Source organism: Heteronotia binoei, chromosome 21 (assembly GCF_032191835.1).
Source record: "Heteronotia binoei isolate CCM8104 ecotype False Entrance Well chromosome 21, APGP_CSIRO_Hbin_v1, whole genome shotgun sequence".
Taxonomy (NCBI): Eukaryota; Metazoa; Chordata; class Lepidosauria; order Squamata; family Gekkonidae; genus Heteronotia; species Heteronotia binoei.
In genome coordinates, this window is record NC_083243.1 from 14,648,910 (window position 1) to 14,667,488 (window position 18,579).

The following is an 18,579-nucleotide window of genomic DNA, read 5'->3' on the forward strand; positions in this document are numbered from 1 at the left end:
CTGGCTGCCCGCTCTCCTAATCCAATAATTGTTATGCAGCTGCACCTACTATTCAATGGACAAGGTAGGTGGGGAGGAAGAGGGGGAACCGTCAGATAGGTTCAGGAGCTGTGCTCCTGTGAGCTCCTGCTGAATTCATAAGAACATAAGAGAAGCCATGTTGGATCAGGCCAATGGCCCATCCAGTCCAACACTCCGTGTCACACATAAGAATATAAGAGAAGGCATGTTGGATCAGGCCAATAGCCCATCCAGTCCAACACTCTGAGTCACACATAAGAGAAGCCATGTTGGATCAGGCCAATGGCTCTTCCAGTCCAACACTCTGTGTCACACATAAGAACATAAGAGAAGGCATGTTGGATCAGGCCAATGGCCCATCCAGTCCAACACTCTGAGTCACACATAAGAACATAAGAGAAGCCATGTTGGATCAGGCCAATGGCCCATCCAGTCCAACACTCTGTGTCACACATAAGAACATAAGAGAAGCCATGTTGGATCAGGCTAATGGCCCATCCAGTCCAACACTCCGTGTCACACATAAGAATATAAGAGAAGGCATGTTGGATCAGGCCAATAGCCCATCCAGTCCAACACTCTGTGTCACACATAAGAACATAAGAGAAGCCATGTTGGATCAGGCCAATGGCCCATCCAGTCCAACACTCTGTGTCACACATAAGAACATAAGAGAAGCCATGTTGGATCAGGCTAATGGCCCATCCAGTCCAACACTCCGTGTCACACATAAGAATATAAGAGAAGGCATGTTGGATCAGGCCAATAGCCCAACCAGTCCAACACTCTGTGTCACACATAAGAACATAAGAGAAGCCATGTTGGATCAGGCCAATGGCCCATCCAGTCCAACACTCTGTGTCACACATAAGAGAAGCCATGTTGGATCAGGCCAATGGCCCATCCTGTCCAACACTCCGTGTCACACAGTGGCCAAAAAACCCCCAAGTGCCATCAGGAGGTTCACATGGGGCTAGAAGCCCTTCCACTTTGCCCCCCCCCCCCCAAAGCACCAAGAATACAGAGCATCACTGTCCCAGACAGTTGCAATAAAATGCTGCGGCTAATAGCCACTGATGGACCTCTGCTCCATATTTTTATCCAATCCCCTCTTGATGCTGGCTCTGCTTGTAGCTGCCACCACCTCCTGTGGCAGTGAATTCCACATTAATTCCTTCCAGAGGATGTAGCAATGCCCCCAAGAATAAACAGTTCGAAAAGGGGATTGGATAGATTAACGGAGGACAAGTCTATCAATGGCTACTAGCTGAGGTGTCTGAAGCGCCTCTCAACATTCAGAGGCCCTAATCCTCTGAATCCTAGAGCCAGGAGGCAACATAAGGAGAAGGCCTCGGTCTCTGTGCCCTGTTGTTTGCCATCCAGAGGTTCGGGTTGACTGCTGTGCGAGACAGGATGCTGACTAGACCACTGGTCTGATCCAGCAGGGCTCTTCTGAAGGACTCAGCCTCTAAACCCTGTAGTTGGCCCTCCAGAGGAACTGGCTGGCCACTGTGGAGACAGGATGCTGGACTAGATGGACCCCTGGTCTAATCTAGCAGGGTTCTTTTTATGTTCTAATGAAGGCCTCCACCTCTATTCCCTTGTTGTTGGCCCTCCAGAGAAACTGGCTGGCCACTGTGTGGGACAGGATGTTGGACTAGATGGACCCCTGGTCTGATCCAGCAAGGTTCTTCTTATGTTCTAATGAAGGCCTCCCCCTCTATTCCCTTGTTGTTGGCCCTCCAGAGGAACTGGTTGGCCACTGTGAGGATGTTGGCCTGGATGGAACACTGGTCTAATCTAGTAGGGCTCTTCTTGTGTTCTAATGACGGCCTCAGCTTCTCTGCCCTGCTGTTGGCCCTCCAGAGGAATTGGTTAGCCACTCTGTGAGACAGGAGGCTAGACTAGATGGGCCACTGGTCTAATCCAGCAGGGTTCTTCTGATGTGCTTATGAAGGCCTCAGCCTTTATGCCCTGTTGTTGGCCCTCCAGAGGAACTGGTTGGCCACTGTGTGAGGCAGGATGCTGGACTAGATGGACCACTGGTCTGATCCAGCAAGGTTCTTCTTATGTTCTAATGAAAGCCTCCCCCTCTATTCCCTTGTTGTTGGCCCTCCAGAGGAACTGCTTGGCCACTGTGTGAGGATGCTGGCCTGGTTGGACCACTGGTCTGATCCAGCAGGGCTCTTCTTATGCTCTAATGATGGCCTCAGCCTCTCTGCCCTGTTGTTGGCCCTCCAGAGGAACTGGTTGGCCACTGGGTGAGGCAGGAGGCTGGACCAGATTGACCACTGGTATGGTTCAGAAGGCTCTTCTGATGTTTTTATAAAAATCTTAATATGCTTCTTATATCTGTCCACTTCTCTCTTCCTCTTCTTCCTCTGTTGTCTTTAGATTGTGAGATTCTTGGTGTGAACACAGTCACATGCACACGGGGTGGTACCGTTTAAGTCCTGTCGGCAAGCACCAGTTGCATGAACGAGGCCAGGGGGAAATCTCTGGGAGAGGCTTGTCATGTGGCACTGCTTGCCCACATGCCTGTGTGTTGTCATGAACAGGGGTGACCCCCTTTCAGGACGCTGTTCCAGAGAGGTGGCGAGTGCAGCCTGGCCCCGCGGCGCGGTTTTACCCACAATTTGAGTGTTCAGGCGGCGGGGGGGGTGGGGCGTTGAAATTCTGGCGTTGAAATTGAGACGCCGGGCTGGGAAAGGGTCCGAAGGGAGGGGAGGCGTGGCGGGGAGGCAGGCGCGGAACCGTGGCGGGGAGGTGCGGAGCCGCGGAGGAGAGGCAAAGGGAGGGAAGGGAATGGAGGGGCGGCGGGCAGGGGTAGCGGCAGGGGGCGGGGGACAAAGGCAAACTTGGTGGTTGCCTGGGGCACCGGGTGAAGCCCCCAGTGCCATCAGCCAGCTTGGAGAAGGTGTTTGTCTCTTTAAATCACTTCTCCAAGCCAAGCCAGCCAGCGGCTTGGAGAATGCATTTAAAGTTAAAGTCGCTTTCTTTCCATGTCTCCCTCTCTCCTCCCCATTTATCTTCCTTCCTTCCTTCCCTCAAATATCCCCTCGTACCTCCTCCTCCTCCCAGTTTGAGAGCCAGTTTGGTGTAGTGGTTAAGTGTGTGGACTCTTACCTGGGAGAACCGGGTTCGATTCCCCACTCCTCCACATGCACCTGCTGGAAGGGCCTTGGGTCAGCCATAGCTCTTGCAGGAGTTGTCCTTGAAAGGGCAGCTGCTGGCCCCACCCACCTCACAGGGTGTCTGTTTGCGGGAGGAAGATAAAGGAGATTGTAAGCCGCTCTGAGTCTCTGATTCAAAGAGAAGGGCGGGGTATAAATCTGCAATTCTTCTTCTCTTCCTCCCTCCCCCACCAGGTCTATTTCTAAAGGCACCCCCCCCACACACCGCTCAGCTGATTGGCGGGTAAACTGATCAGCTGATCGATGTGCTGTCAGTGCCCGGGCAGGCCAGCAGCAGCGGGAAGGACTACGAAACCTGAAAGGGCACCGCCACCACTGCCTCCTCTAGTGGATCGGTGGCGGTGGGGGAGCACCTTTAGATAGCCCCGGAGCATGACTCCTGGCCACTGGTTCCAGCCGTTGAACTAGACCTGGTGGGGGAGGGAGGGGGGAGGAGGCTGGGGAGCAGGCAAACTAGGCGTTTGCCTAGCAGGGAGAAGGAGGAAGGCAGAATTTGGCGCCCCGCCCTGCCGGTGCCGTAGACAACCACCTAGCTTGCCTAATGGGTGAGCCGGCCCTGCTTCCAACTCTACGATTCTTGCTTTTTCTGGGATCAAGAAGCCATCTCTGTGTTTGGTAGTTTCAAAATCTTTTTTTTTTTCTCTTCTGCCGCCGCTTTATCACGTTTTTGCGTCGGCTTCCATTCCTTATGAATTTTGATCCCTTCTTTCGCGAGGCAAGAATGCAAAAAGAATCTTGGGCGAGATCCAAAGTACTGTGAGCCGAGCGACACTTGTAGAACGGGACTTTCCTGCCTCCCCTTTGAGTGGTAGCCCTCTGAGCGCCCCCCCCCCCCGCCCCAAGTTCTGTTCCTGGGGTTCAGAGCTCTGAGAAACAGTCCCGTTGGTGGAACTGGGGAGCAGGTCTTGAATTCAGCAGGAGCTCACAGGAGCACAGCTCCTGAACATTTCTGATGGCCCCCTTCCTCCTTCCCGCCTACTTTGTCCTGCACGCCGACCTGATGTAGCTTACAGGAGGCCCTGTACTAAGAGCCCTCTAAGCTCTTGGAGGATTGGCTACATCAGGGGGCATGGCCTAATATGCAGAGGAACTCCTGCTAGAAACAAACCCAATAGTAGGTGCAGCTGTTTAACAATCCCTGGATTAGGATTTAGGGCAGCCAGCCAGCCACCAGCGGCTTTGGCTCACCCCCAGCAGCCCTTTAACCCCAGGGGAAGCCCAAACCACCCTTTCTCCGCTTCTTATGCGATTTTGGATGGTGGGTGACTTCCTGGCCTTTTGACTGTGGGTGGTGGGCGGCCAAAGGGAGCTCCAGGTGAGCGAGGCCTCCTTGGACTGGCTGGATCTGTAGGCAGCCCAAACAGGCCTTGCTCTCCCGGGGCTCTCCTTTCTTGTATCAGGTTGCTTTTGGCTGGGGGTGGTGGTGGCATATGCTAATGAGATATGCTAATGAGCACCACCTATGTTTCTACAAAACGACCCCTGCAGGGGAGGATACATTCCTGTCGGGGAGTGTAGAACATCTGGGGAAGGAATCAGCAAAATCTGCCCCTCTGCCAGCACATTATGAGGAGACAGGAACCACTGGAAAAGGCAATCATACTAGGAAAAGTTGAAGGCAGTGGGAAAAGAGGAAGACCCAATAGGAGATGGATTGGATCAACATCAGGGAGGGACGGTGGCTCAGTGGTAGAGCATCTGCTTGGGAAGCAGAAGGTCCCAGGTTCAATCCCCGGCATCTCCCAAAAAGGGTCCAGGCAAAGAGGTGTGAAAAACCTCCGCTTGAGACCCTGGAGAGCCGCTGCCAGTCTGAGAAGACAATACTGACTTTGATAGACCAAGGGTCTGGTTCATATGTTCAACATATGGAGCAGAGGTCTATCAGTTGGTATTAGCCACAGTGTATTGATGAAACTCTGTCTGGGGCAGTGATGCTTTGTATTCTTGGTGCTTGGGGGGGCAACAGTGGGAGGGCTTCTGGTGTCCTGGGCCCACTGGTGGACCTCCTGATGGCGCCTGGTTTCTTTGACCACTGTGTGACACAGAGCGTTGGACTGGATGGGCCATTGGCCTGATCCAACATGGTTACTCTTCTGTTCTTATGTCTGGGGCAGCTATGCTCTGTATCCTTGGTGTTTGGGCAGGGGTGTCACAGTGGGAGGGCTGCTAGTGTCCTGGTCCCATTAGTGGGCCTCCCGATGGCCCCTGGGTTTTTTGGCCACTGTGTGACAGAGAGTGTTGGACTGGATGGGCCATTGGCCTGATCCAACATGGCTTCCCTTATACTCTGTCTTCTTGATGCTTGGGAGGGGTAACAATGGGAGGGCTTCTGGAGTTTTGGCCCCACTGGTGCACCTCCTGAAGGCACCTGGGTTTTGGTCATTGTGTGACACAGCATGTTGGACTGGATGGGCCATTGGCCTGATCCAACATGGCTTCTCTTATGTTCTTATGTGACACAGAGTGTTGGACTGGATGGGCCATTGGCCTGATCCAACATGGCTTCTCTTATGTTCTTATGTGTGGCACAGAGTGTTGGACTGGATGGGCCGTTGGCCTGATCCAACATGGCTTCTCTTATGTTCTTATGACTCAGTCCAGGTGGGGGAGAGAACAAGAACCAAGTCCTAGGAACAAGAGGAGTAATTTCTTATAATAACACTGGGAAAGAGGAATGAAAGAGGGAATAAAACCGATATTGTAACGACCAGCACGCTGAAACAACTGAAAGACCGAGAGTCCAGGAGCGCCTTAAAGACTAGCAAAATTTGTGGCGGGGAGTGTCAAGCATGCGGTTTCAATGACGAGTCAAGTTTGATACAAAACTTCGTTTATTGATAGACTGATACTATCTCCTGGAACAGGTTTTGAGAGTGATGCTAAAGATACATTGATACAATACTTTTAAGGCATACATCAAAAGGATTCCAAAAGGTGGGGGCGAGGGATGCGCTCTCACACATAAACTATCATAAATGTCTACATTCGCACAGCATTATCAGTACTCCGTCCTTGCTTTCCCCAGATGTGCCATACTCCCTAACAGGAATGTATGGGAAGGTGCTGATTACTCTTTCTCAAGTTAGTTTCGTTTCTCTCTACTCTGCTTCACAAGCAATAAAGCTAGAAGGGGGAGGGGGAAAGAACAACAGAGTTAATAGGCTTTGGTCCCCCATGATACTTCACAGGCCAGCTTTATGGAGGACCCTAAAACAATTAATTACTAGTGGAATTTTTCCATGCTTGACAGGGAGCAGGGCTCTATTTGTAGGGGAGCTCCTCTGCATATTAGGCCACGCCCCCCGATGTAGCCAATCCTCCTGGAGCTTACAGTATGTCCTGTACTAAGAGCCCTCTTAGCTCTTGGATGATTGGCCACATCAGAGGGGCGTGGCCTAATATGCAAAGCAGCTCCTGCTACAAAAAGAGCCCTGCTGGGAAGGAGATTTTGTGTGTCACCGCTTGCTTCTTCAGATACAGCTGAGATATGAGCCCATCTGTCCTTGTATGTTTGAGAGTGGTGCAATTTCAGATGCTGAATGACGTTAGCATTTTATCTTCACCACAGCCCTGTGTGAGGTAGGTTAAGTGGAGAGTACACAAATGGCCCACAAAATGGAAATTCAAACCTGGCCACCCCAGTTCTTTGGTCAACACTTCAACTCTTACACCACAGAGGCTGCGGGGAGTAGAGTTGCCAAATCCAATACAAGAAATATTTGGGGACTTTGGGGATGGAGCCAGGAGACTTTGGGGGCGGAGCCAGGAGCAAGGGTGTGACAAGCAGACTTGAACTCCAAAGGGAGTTCCTGCCACCCATTTAAAGGGACCACACACCTTTTAAATGCTTTCCTGCCATTGGAAATAATGGATAGGGGCACCATCTTTGGGGGCTCATAGAATTGGACCCCCTGGTTCAATCTTTTTGAAATTTTGGGGGGCCTTCTGGGGAGAGGCACTGGATGCTATACTGAAAATTTGGTGCCTCTCCCTCAAAAAACAGCCCCCCCGAGCCCCAGCGAATCAATTCTCCATTATTTCCTATGGGAATAAATCTCCATAGGGAACAATGGAGTGCCCAGCAGACATTCCCCCACCCCCCGCTCTCTGATGACCCTGGAGCGGGGGGAGGGCCTCCAATCCAGGGGATCCCCTGCCCCCACCTGGAGATTGGCAACCCTAGCGGGGAGGGACAGGTTGGCTTGTAATATAATCAAGGAGTTGAGTGGTTTCCCTGCTGTGACTCTCCTAGGCAGTTCTAAGGTGGAAAGGGGGTATTTGGGGAGCTTTCTGCGACGTGGAAAGGTTGCCAGTTCTCCAGATTTTTTTCCCCCGTCGCTTTCCCCTCTTGTTAAGCGTTCTGTTGGCAACTCTTCTGCCCTCATCTGCAAGGGAGTTTTGGAGGCGAGAGTGGGCAACCTGTTCGATGTGTGGGACCGTACTATATAAATCTAGAAAACGTGTTCCAAGATGGCTGCCAAAGGCCTGTGACTGTACTGCCATTGATCGCCACTAGGGGGATATGGTGCCCTCGCCGGACGGTGGAGGGACCCGAACTGTTGCCGTAGCACCAAGCAGCTAACAGGCGGTTAGTGGTTAATAGTGCCTGGCGCTGCCCAGTGATGTCATTCTGTGTGTGACGACTCCATAGTTACATGTTTGTGCAGCTCCACAATAATTGCCCTGATGCCTCCTTTGCCACGTCTTGATGCTCTCCGGTAATGGTGCTAGAACCCCCTCCCTACTTGTTGGTCTTCTAATGACCTGCCTCGGGGGTACAGTTATACTTGCACACTTCTGAAGCGGCTCCGTCATGTCCCCTCAAAATATGGTTGTTCCTGTTCGTAGCGAGGCTGGTCACGGCTGCAGGCTCAGCTTGGTCGTACAAAACCAGCGTTTGTTTTTGTTGGGTTTTTTAGCGGGAGCTCCTTTGCATATTAGGCCACGCCCCCCTGATGTAGCCAATCCTCCTGGAGCTTCCAGTAGGCCCTGTACTGAGAGCCCTGTAAGGAATTCTAGCAGGACCTCCTTTGCATATTAGGCCACACCCCCTGATGCAGCCAATCCTCCTGGAGCTTCCAGTAGGCCCTGTACGAAGAGCCCTGTAAGGAATTCTAGCAGGACCTCCTTTGCCTATTAGGCCACACACCCCTGATGCAGCCAATCCTCCTGGAGCTTCCAGTAGGCCTTGTACTTAGAGCCCTGTAAGGAATTCTAGCAGGACCTCCTTTGCCTATTAGGCCACACACCCCTGATGCAGCCAATCCTCCTGGAGCTTCCAGTAGGCCCTGTACTGAGAGCCCTGTAAGGAATTCTAGCAGGACCTCCTTTGCATATTAGGCCACACACCCCTGATGCAGCCAATCCTCCTGGAGCTTCCAGTAGGCCCTGTACTGAGAGCCCTGTAAGGAATTCTAGCAGGACTCCTTTGCCTATTAGGCCACACACCCCTGATGCAGCCAATCCTCCTGGAGCTTCCAGTAGGCCCTGTACTGAGAGCCCTGTAAGGAATTCTAGCAAGACCTCCTTTGCATATTAGGCCACACCCCCTGATGCAGCCAATCCTCCTGGAGCTTTCAGTAGGCCCTGTACGAAGAGCCCTGTAAGGAATTCTAGCAGGACCTCATTTGCATATTAGGCCACACACCCTGATGCAGCCAATCCTCCTGGAGCTTCCAGTAGGTCCTGTACTGAGAGCCCTGTAAGGAATTCTAGCAGGACCACCTTTGCATATTAGGCCACACCCCCTGATGCAGCCAATCCTCCTGGAGCTTCCAGTAGGCCCTGTACTGAGAGCCCTGTAAGGAATTCTAGCAGGACCTCCTTTGCATATTAGGCCACACACCCCTGATGTAGCCAATCCTCCTGGAGCTCCCAGTAGGCCCTGTACTAAGAGTCCTGTAAGCTCCAGGAGGATTGGCTACATCAGGGGGACGTGGCCTCATATGTAAAGGAGCTCCTGCCACAAAAAAAGCCCTGTACAAAACAATCCTTCAGCAATTCTAACCAGTGCACGAATTTAACGAATTTCCTGTCACTCCTATTCCAAGTTGTGATCCTGTATCAAACGAGACGCAGCCAAAACAGCACGAGAGACAAAGCCGAAGAAAAAAAAGTCTGTCTGTCTGTCTGTCTATCTAGTATTTATTTATTTATTTATTTATTTATTCTATTTATAGCCCACCCTTCCTGTAAAACAGTAGTAGTGTCTTTTTCTGTCTCTCTCTCTCTCTCTCTCTCTCTCTCTCTCTCTCTCTCTCTCTCTCTCTCATCTATCCATCTAGTATTTATTTATTCTATTTATAGCCCGCCCTTCCTATAGAGCAGTAGTAGTGTCTGTGTCTGTCTGTCTGTCTCTATCTGTCTGTCTGTCTGTCCGTCCGTCCATCCATCCATCCATCCATCCATCTATCCAAATATATCCATCTATCCATCCATCTCCATCCGTCTATCCATCCATCTATATATTTATTTATTCTATTTATAGCCCACCCTGCCTGTAGAACAGTAGTAGTGCCTGTCTGTATCCAACTATCCATCCGTCCGTCCGTCCATCCATCCATCCATCCGTCTGTCTAAATATCTATTTATTCTATTTATAGCCCACCCTGCCTGTAGAACACTAGTAGTGTGTGTGCACATGTGTATATGTATGTATGCACTGCTACTACTACTACTACTGCTATTCTATGGGAAGAAGAGCAGGCTACAAATAGAATAAAATAAATAAAAATACTACACTCTCTTTTCTCTGTGTGTCTATATGTTAAAAAGCTTTATACAGTGGGGGACTGATGGATAGATGTAATTATAAGATCCAGCCGGCAAACTTATTACCCCAACCTCGGGTTAATGAGCTTCTTTTAAACTCGTTCTTTGCAACCCCTCACATCAAGGATCGAAGGTGTCTTTGCAAAACCGCTTACGCCGTCTCATTATTTCCGGAATGTGAAGCATTGCGATAATTGGGAGTAGAGAAGGGATTACAGTGCAGGCGTTTATGGTATCGATCCCATTCTTGTTACCTTGGACGGCATGCTGATAAGACCCCAGTTGTAAGTTGCTACTGAGGTCCAAACTAAGCCACGGCTTAACGTGGTGGTTAATTTCTGAGTCTTAAATGCTTGGATGAGGTGTTTTTGGAGGGGCTTTTTGTTATGTTCTGATTCTGCCCTCGCTCTGTGGGATTCAAGGAGGCACAGGTTGTTCCTTCCCATTTTACCTTCACAACAACCCTGTGAGGTAGGCTTGGACTGAGAGAAAATGGCTGGTCTGGGGTGGGAGGTTTATTACTGAATGGTCTGAACCCCCGTTCTCCTCCATTGGAAGGTCATTCATTCACCGGTAAACCCAGGGAAGTTTCTAAACTTGATTCTGCATAAGCACAAGGTTAAAACACTTGGAGCGCTTCAGCTTGGAGAAACATCGACTGAGCGGGTAACATGATAGAGGTTTACGAGATTATGCATGGGATAGAGAAAGTGGAGAAAGAAGTCTTTTTCTCCCTTTCTCACAATACAAGAATTTGTGGGCACTCAATGAAATTGCTGAGCAGTCGGGTTAGAACAGATAAAAGGAAGTCCTTCTTCACCAAAAGGGTGATTAACACATGGAATTCACTGCCACAGAAGGGTTGTGGTGGCTACAAGCATTGCTAGCTTCAAGAGGGGATTGGATAAACATATGGAGCAGAGGTCCATCAGTGGCTATTAGCCACAGCATATTGTCAGAACTCTCTGTCTGGGGCAAGTGATGTTCTGTATTCTTGGTACCTGGGAGGGGCATCAGTGGGAGGGCTTCTGGAGTTCTGGCCCCACGGATGGACCTCCTGATGGCATCTGGGTTTCTTTTTTTTGGCCAAAGTGTGACACAGAGTGTTGGACTGGATGAGCCTGATCCAACATGGCTTCTCTTATGTTCTTATGTGTGACACAGAGTGTTGGACTGGATGGGCCATTGGCCTGATCCAACATGGCTTCTCTTATGTTCTTACGTGTGACACAGAGTGTTGGACTGGATGGGCCACTGGCCTGATCCAACATGGCTTCTCTTATGTTCTTATGTGTGACACAGAGTGTTGGACTGGATGGGCCATTGGCCTGATCCAACATGGCTTCTCTTATGTGCTTATGTGTGACACAGAGTGTTGGACTGGATGGGCCATTGGCCTGAACCAACATGGCTTCTCTTATGTGACACAGATTGTTGGACTGGATGGGCCATTGGCCTGATCCAACATGGCTTCTCTTATGTTCTTGAGCACAGAGATATCATTGAACATAGTCCTGGTGGGCAGGATTCGGCTTTGTGCAAATTTCAGTTTAGATATTGTTGGATCTATTGTTGGAAGCCGCCCTGAGCCATTCGTGGGAAGGGCGGGATATAAATTCTAAATAAATAAAATAAAATTAAATAAATAAATAAATAAATAAATAAAAGTTTCTAGTTGGTGGGAGAAAGTAGACTTGAAAATATGGGGGCAACTCATATTTTCTCATATGGGGGCAGATGCTGCAACTCTGGTGGTTAGGTTTCCAGTGTCTGGTTTGTCGTCTTCCCAGCAAAACCAGAATAAATGAGGCAAATAGATTACATAGAGAGGTTTGGACACTTATTGGCGCAGGCTTTCGATTCTTTGGTAGAAGGATGTTTAATTTTTTTGTTGTGCAGATATGTGTAGACCAGATGTTGTGACGTGGTAGGAGGGGAGAAAGGGCAATCGTTCATAATCAGGGGCCCACAACCATGGTTATCAGTAACAACTGGAAACCAAATTCTGCTACTGAGGAACCTCCAGTGTAAAGGTGTCTTGTAAGAATTTAAGAAGAGCCCTGCTGGATCAGACCAGTGGTCCATCTAGTCCAGCCTCCTGTCTCACACAATGGCCAGCCAGTTCCTCTGGAGGGCCAACAATAGGGCACAGAGGCTGAGGCCTACATAAGAGTATCAGAAGAGCCCTGCTGGATCAGACCAGGGTTCCATCTAGTCCAGCATCCTTTCTCACACAGTGGCCAGCCAGTTCCTCTGGAGGGCCAACAACAGGGCAGGGAGGCTGAGGCCTTCCCTTAATATTTCTTCTCAGCACTGTCATTTATAAGTTCTCTGTAATCATCATGGTTAGTAGCCATTAATAAGACATCTCCTCCATGAATCTTTCTAATCCCCTTTTAAAGCCATGAATGTCTGTGGCTGTCACAATATCCCCTGGCAGTGAATTCCACATTTTAATCACTTGGGTGATAAGAGGGCCTTGATTATATCCCTTGGTGGTGCAGAAAACAGGAAGGGCTTCCCAGTTTGGTGTAGTGGTTGTGCGCGTATTCTTATCTAGGAGAACCAGGTTTGATCCCCCCCCCTCCTCCACATGCAGCTGCTGGAATGGCCTTGGATCAGCCATAGCTCTTGCAGAGTTGTCCTTGAACAGGCAGCTTCTGGGAGAGCTCTCTCAGCCCCACCCGCCTCACAGGGTGTCTGTTGTGGGGAGTGGGGAGGGAAGGTAATGGAGACTGTAAGCAGCTCTGAGACTCAGAATGTAGGGTGGGGTATAAATCCAATATCTTATTGACCCATAGAAGTAGTTTGGCTTGTGGTGATATGCAGACTCCCATGAATTGTTGCAACCCTGTACGATGCATCGTGCCTGAAGACCACGCTTCGTCTTTTTGTTTTTCTTGTAGAACTGCTTGAGAAAGAGGGATGCCGGCTTGTTGAATCAGCTCCAAGAATTGGACAAGCAAATCAGCGACCTGAGACTGGATGTTGAAAAAACGGCAGACGAGCACTTGGAGATGGACAGTCGTCCAAGCTCAGGTAGGCGTTTCAGAGAGGCTTCATCAGGCTCCTTTTGGTTGCTTTATAGCTCGGTAATGCAGTCCTAAGAGCCCCGTGGCGCAGAGGGGTAACGCTGCAGTACTGCAGTCGGAGCCCTCTGCTCGTGACCTGAGTTCGATCCCAGAGGAAGCTGGTTCAGGTAGCCGGCTCCGGGTTGACTCAGCCTTCCATCCTTCCGAGGTCGGTCAAATGAGTACCCAGTTTGCTGGGGGGAAAGTGTAGAGGACTGGGGAAGGCGATGGCAAACCATCGTGTAAAAAGTCTGCCATTTTCAAACCATCTCTGAACTTCTCTTGCCTTGACCAAAATGGTCCATGCTAGCTGAATATCATTGGATCTTGGAAGTTAACACTTGGATGGGAGGCCACCAAACAAGCTCAGGGTTGCTATGCAGAGGCAGGCAATGGCAAACTACCTGTGAACATCTCTTGTCTTGACCAAGATAGTCCTGGCTAGCAGAATATCATTAGATCTTGGAAGCTAAGCAGATTCAGCCCTGGATAGCACTTGGATGGGAGGCCACCAAGAAACCCAGGGTGCCTATGCAGAGGAAGGCAATGTCAGATTACATCTCTTGCCTTGACCAAGATGGTCCAGACTAGCAGAATATCCTTAGATCTTGGAATCCAAGGAGGTCCAGTCCTGGATAGCACTTGGATGGGAGGCCACCAAGAAGCCCAGAGTGGCTGTGCAGAGGAAGGCAATGGCAAACCATCTCTGAACATCTGTTGCCTTGACCAAAATGGTCCAGGCTAGCTGAATATCATTGGATCTTGGAAGCTGAACAGAATATCATTGGATCTTGGAAGCTAACACTTGGATGAGAGGCCCCCAAAGAAGTCCAGGATTGCTATCAAGAGGAAGGCAATGGCTAAGCACCTCTGTTCACCTGTTGCAAAACCTAAGGGGCTGAGGTAAGTTGGCTGCAACGATGGCACTTTCCACCAGTAAGGAAAACATTAAAGGAGATCCAAGCTGGATGGCCCAGGCTAGCCCAATCTTGTTAGGTTCTCAGAAAAGAAAACAGGATTGACAGTGGTAGCAGGGCTTTTTTTGTAGCAGGAACTCCTTTGTATACTAGGCTCCAACCCCCTGATGCAGCCAATCCTCCAAGAGCGTGCAGTAGATCCTGTACGAAGAGCCCTGGAGAATCTTAAGAGGATTGGCTACATCAGGAAGGTGTGACCTAATATGCAAAGGAGTTCCTGCTACAAAAAAGCCCCGGTGGTTGTACTTGGATAGGAGACCACCAGGGAAGCCCAGGGTTGCTGCACAGAGGCCAGCAATGGTGGCCCATCAGTATTTGCCTCCTGCCTAGGAAACCCAATGGGTTGCGATAAATTGGCAGCAAATAAAAAACCGTACTTATTCATCATATCTCAGTCTTGCAGAAGGCCCCAAAAGAAGGTGCCCCTATCCTTCATTGTTTCCAATCGAGGGAAGAAGAAGAAATTGGATTTATATCCCGCCCTCCACTCCGAAGAGTCTCAGAGCGGCTCACAATCTCCTTTACCTCCCTCCCCCACAACAGACACCCTGTGAGGTAGATGAAGATATTAGATTTATATCCCGCCCTCCACTCCGAAGAGTCTCAGAGCAGCTCACAATCTCCTTTACCTTCCCCTCCCCCACAACAGACACCCTGTGAGGTAGATGAAGATACTGGATTTATATCCCGCCCTTCACTCCGAAGAGTCCCAGAGCGGCTCACAATCCCCTTTACCTCCCTCCCCCACAACAGACACCCTGTGAGGTAGATGAAGATATTGGATCTATATCCCGCCCTCCACTCTGAAGAGTCTCAGAGCGGCTCACAATCTCCTTTACCTTCCTCCCCCACAACAGACACCCTGTGAGGTAGATGAAGATATTGGATTTATATCCCGCCCTCCACTCCGAAGAGTCTCAGAGCGGCTCACAATCTACTTTACCTTCCTCCCCCACAACAGACACCCTGTGAGGTAGATGAAGATATTGGATCTATATCCCGCCCTCCACTCTGAAGAGTCTCAGAGCGGCTCACAATCTCCTTTACCTTCCTCCCCCACAACAGACACCCTGTGAGGTAGATGAAGATATTGGATTTATATCCCGCCCTCCACTCCGAAGAGTCTCAGAGCGGCTCACAATCTACTTTACCTTCCTCCCCCACAACAGACACCCTGTGAGGTAGATGAAGATATTGGATCTATATCCCGCCCTCCACTCTGAAGAGTTTCAGAGCGGCTCACAATCTCCTTTACCTTCCTCCCCCACAACAGGCACCCTGTGAGGTAGATGAAGATATTGGATTTATATCCCGCCCTTCACGCCGAAGAGTCTCAGAGCGGCTCACAATCTCCTTTAACTCCCCCCCTTCCCACAACAGGCACCCTGTGAGGTAGATGAAGATATTGGATTTATATCCCGCCCTCCACTCTGAAGAGTCTCAGAGCGGCTCACAATCTCCTTTACCTTTCTCCCTCACACCAGACACCCTGTGAGGTGGGTGGGGCTGGAGAGGGCTCTCACTGCAGCTGCCCTTTCAAGGACAACCTCTGCCAGAGCTATGGCTGACCCAAGGCCATTCCAGCAGGTGCAAGTGAAGTAGTGGGGAATCAAACCAGGTTTTCCCAGAAAAGAAAGAGTCCGCACACTTAACCACTACACCAAACTGGCTCTCTTTTGTACATTACAATATTATAAGAAAGGTCCGTCCAATGAGCACCCGGATATAAACTCATTTTGTCAAAAAAACTTTCTCAGGATTCAGTATTCCTGCATGCTTCATAGTTATCAGCCTCTCGTTACAATTCAATGTTAATGCCCTCTGCGACATCTTTATTTTCCTCAAGATCTTGCATCCTGGAATAAACCATGGCAATTACAACAAGATGTGACACAAAATTGAATGGGAAATAATTCTTAAATTTCTTAAATCAATCATTTTTAAGGTATTGTTAATTGTTGTTAAGAACTCACCTCTCAGTACTGCTTAAGTGTTTATACGAAGAGCTTAAGCCGGTCCCGGACTTCTCTGACCGGATGTAAAAGCCTTCTGGTTATTGCTGGCAAAATGCCAGGGGTCATTTTGTAGAAAAAGAGGTGCTGGAGCTCATTAGGACAACTCATTTGCATATGCCACGCACCCGCTGACATCACTGGAAGGTGTACTCAATTCTATCAGCTCGGCATCTACCTTAAAATGCTTCTTGATTCTAATTGTCCTCATAAAACCTTGCTCCCCTCATTCTTTTTAAATCACTTTTTCCTATGTGGCCAAAGTGGCATGATGAAGATTTCCATCTGTCTGCTTTATATATTTTGGTTATTTTCCCGTTTTGTGGGGGGGGGGAGGGGAAATATTAGGAAGTCTGTCAAATCTTAGTTCAGCAAAATTCTCACAGGGGGATGAACAATGGAGCCCAGAAACAATTATTTGGGGGGTGGGAGTAAGAAAGAAAGAGCACAATAAAACTGTGATTTCCTACCCAAAACGAGGCCTACAAAATGCTATGTACGATATCTATATTAAGAACAAGCAGGCCTCGGATTCAACAGGAGCTCACAGGAGCACAGCTCCTGAACCTTTCTGAGGGTTCCCCCTCCTCCTCCCCACCTACCAATGTCCATTGAATAGTAGCTGCAGCTGCATAACAATCTCTGGATTAGGAGAGCAATCCACCAGGAATTTTGCCACACCCCCTCAGTCAGTCACATTTTATTTTATTTGTCACATTTTATTATTAAATAAACCCTCATTAACCCCTGGAGAAGCCCATGTCACCCTTTCTTCACTTCTTATGTGAATTTGGGTGGCAAGTGGCTTGCTGGCCTTTTGACTTGGGGTCGGGGGGGGCGGCGGCCAAGGAGAGCCCCAGGTGAGTGAGGCCTGGTTGGGCTGACTGGATTTCTATTGTTGTAAGCCGCCCTGAGCCTGCCTTGGCGGGGAAAGCGGGGTATAAATTTAATAAAACCTAAACCTAGCCAGTCCAAGCAGGCCTCACTCTCCTGGGGCTCTCCTTTCTTGCATTGAGTTGCTTTTGGATGGTGAGGGGGGCGGCGGCATATGCAAACGAGTTATGCTAATGAGCTCCACCACCTATTTTTTTCAAAACAAACCCTGGGAACAAGCTTTTCCTTTTGATGGCAGATCTAGGCGTGGAGCTGAGCATGGAAGGCGTGGCCAGTTCTGAAGATGGAATCTGGAACATTAGCCGCACATGATACCCTTTCTGTGCCTGATCCACACTGGAGATGCATCCCTGAGTTTCTTGTCCAAACGTTATCAGAAAACAAGATTGGAATTGTCCTCGAAGAGACCTTTGCAGATAAGATCTGCAAAGTGGTTAAGTGTGCGGACTCTTATCTGGGAGAACTGGGTTTGATTCCCCACTCCTCCACTTGCAGCTGCTGGAATGGCCTTGGGTCAGCCATAGCTCTCGTAGGAGTTGTCCTTGAAAGGGCAGCTTCTGGGAGAGCTCTCTCAGCCCCACCCACCTCACAGGGTGTCTGTTGTGGGGGAGGAATATTTAAAGAAGATTGTGAGCCATTCTGAGATTCGGAGTGGAGGGTGGGATATAAATCCAATATCATCAAATCCAGTATCATCTTGTGCTTCTTCCAGCATGGTTGAGCTGGAAATTGCTTCATTTCAACTGCAGCTGAAATGGTTTTTGCTTCCCAAAAAATTATTCCCTACAAACTTTGATGTCACATGTTCCACCCGATATTCCTTGCACGTTCGTTAACTGTTCAGCGAATGCCTGACATCCATTGGCGTTTGATTTCCAGAACTGATACGACAGCCGAAATTTGACAGTAATTTGATCATTAACATCTGGTGGCAATTAGTATCTGACAGCTCGGTATGCAGCGGCGTTTAATATTTGACAGTTGATTCACTTCAGAGATCTCCATTTTTTCCAGACCTGCCAAAATTGAACATAAGAGAACATAAGAACATAAGAGAAGCCACGTTGGATCAGGTCAATAGCCCGTCCATTCCAACACTCTGTGTCACACAGTGGCCAAAAAACCCCAAAACCCAAGTGCCATCACGAGGTTCACAAGTGGAGCTAGAAGCCCTTCCACTTTGCCTCGCCCCCCAAGCACCAAGAATACAGAGTATCACTGCCCCAGACAGTTTCAACAATACGCTGTGGCTAATAGCCACTGATGGACCTCTGCTCCATATGTTTATCCAATCCCCTCTTGAAGTTGGCTATGCTTGTAGCCGCCGCCACCTCCTCTGGCAGTGAATTCCACATGTTAATCACCCTTTGGGTGAAGAACTTCCTTTTATCTGTTTTTACCTGACTGCTCAGCAATTCCATTGAATGCCCACAAGTTCTTGTATTGTGAGAAAGGGAGAAAAGTACTTCTTTCTCTACTTTCTCCATCCCATGCATAATCTTGTAAACCTCTATCATGTCACCTCGCAATCGACGTTTCTCCAAGCTAAAGAGCCCCAAGCGTTTTAACCTTTCTTCATAGGGAAAATGTTCCAACTCTTTAATCATTCTAGTTGCCCTTTTCTGGACTTTTTCCAATG

At 49.3% G+C, this 18,579-nt stretch overlaps 1 protein-coding gene across 1 annotated transcript in view; it reads left to right on the plus strand.

Annotated features, from left to right (window-relative positions):
- DACT1 (dishevelled binding antagonist of beta catenin 1) overlaps positions 1 to 18,579 on the plus strand; it is a 33,974-nt gene that overhangs the window by 9,000 nt on the left and 6,395 nt on the right. Inside the window, exon 2 of the mRNA XM_060261508.1 lies at positions 12,893 to 13,025. Coding sequence (XP_060117491.1) covers positions 12,893 to 13,025 — 133 coding nt within the window. The remainder of the gene's footprint in view (positions 1 to 12,892; positions 13,026 to 18,579) is intronic.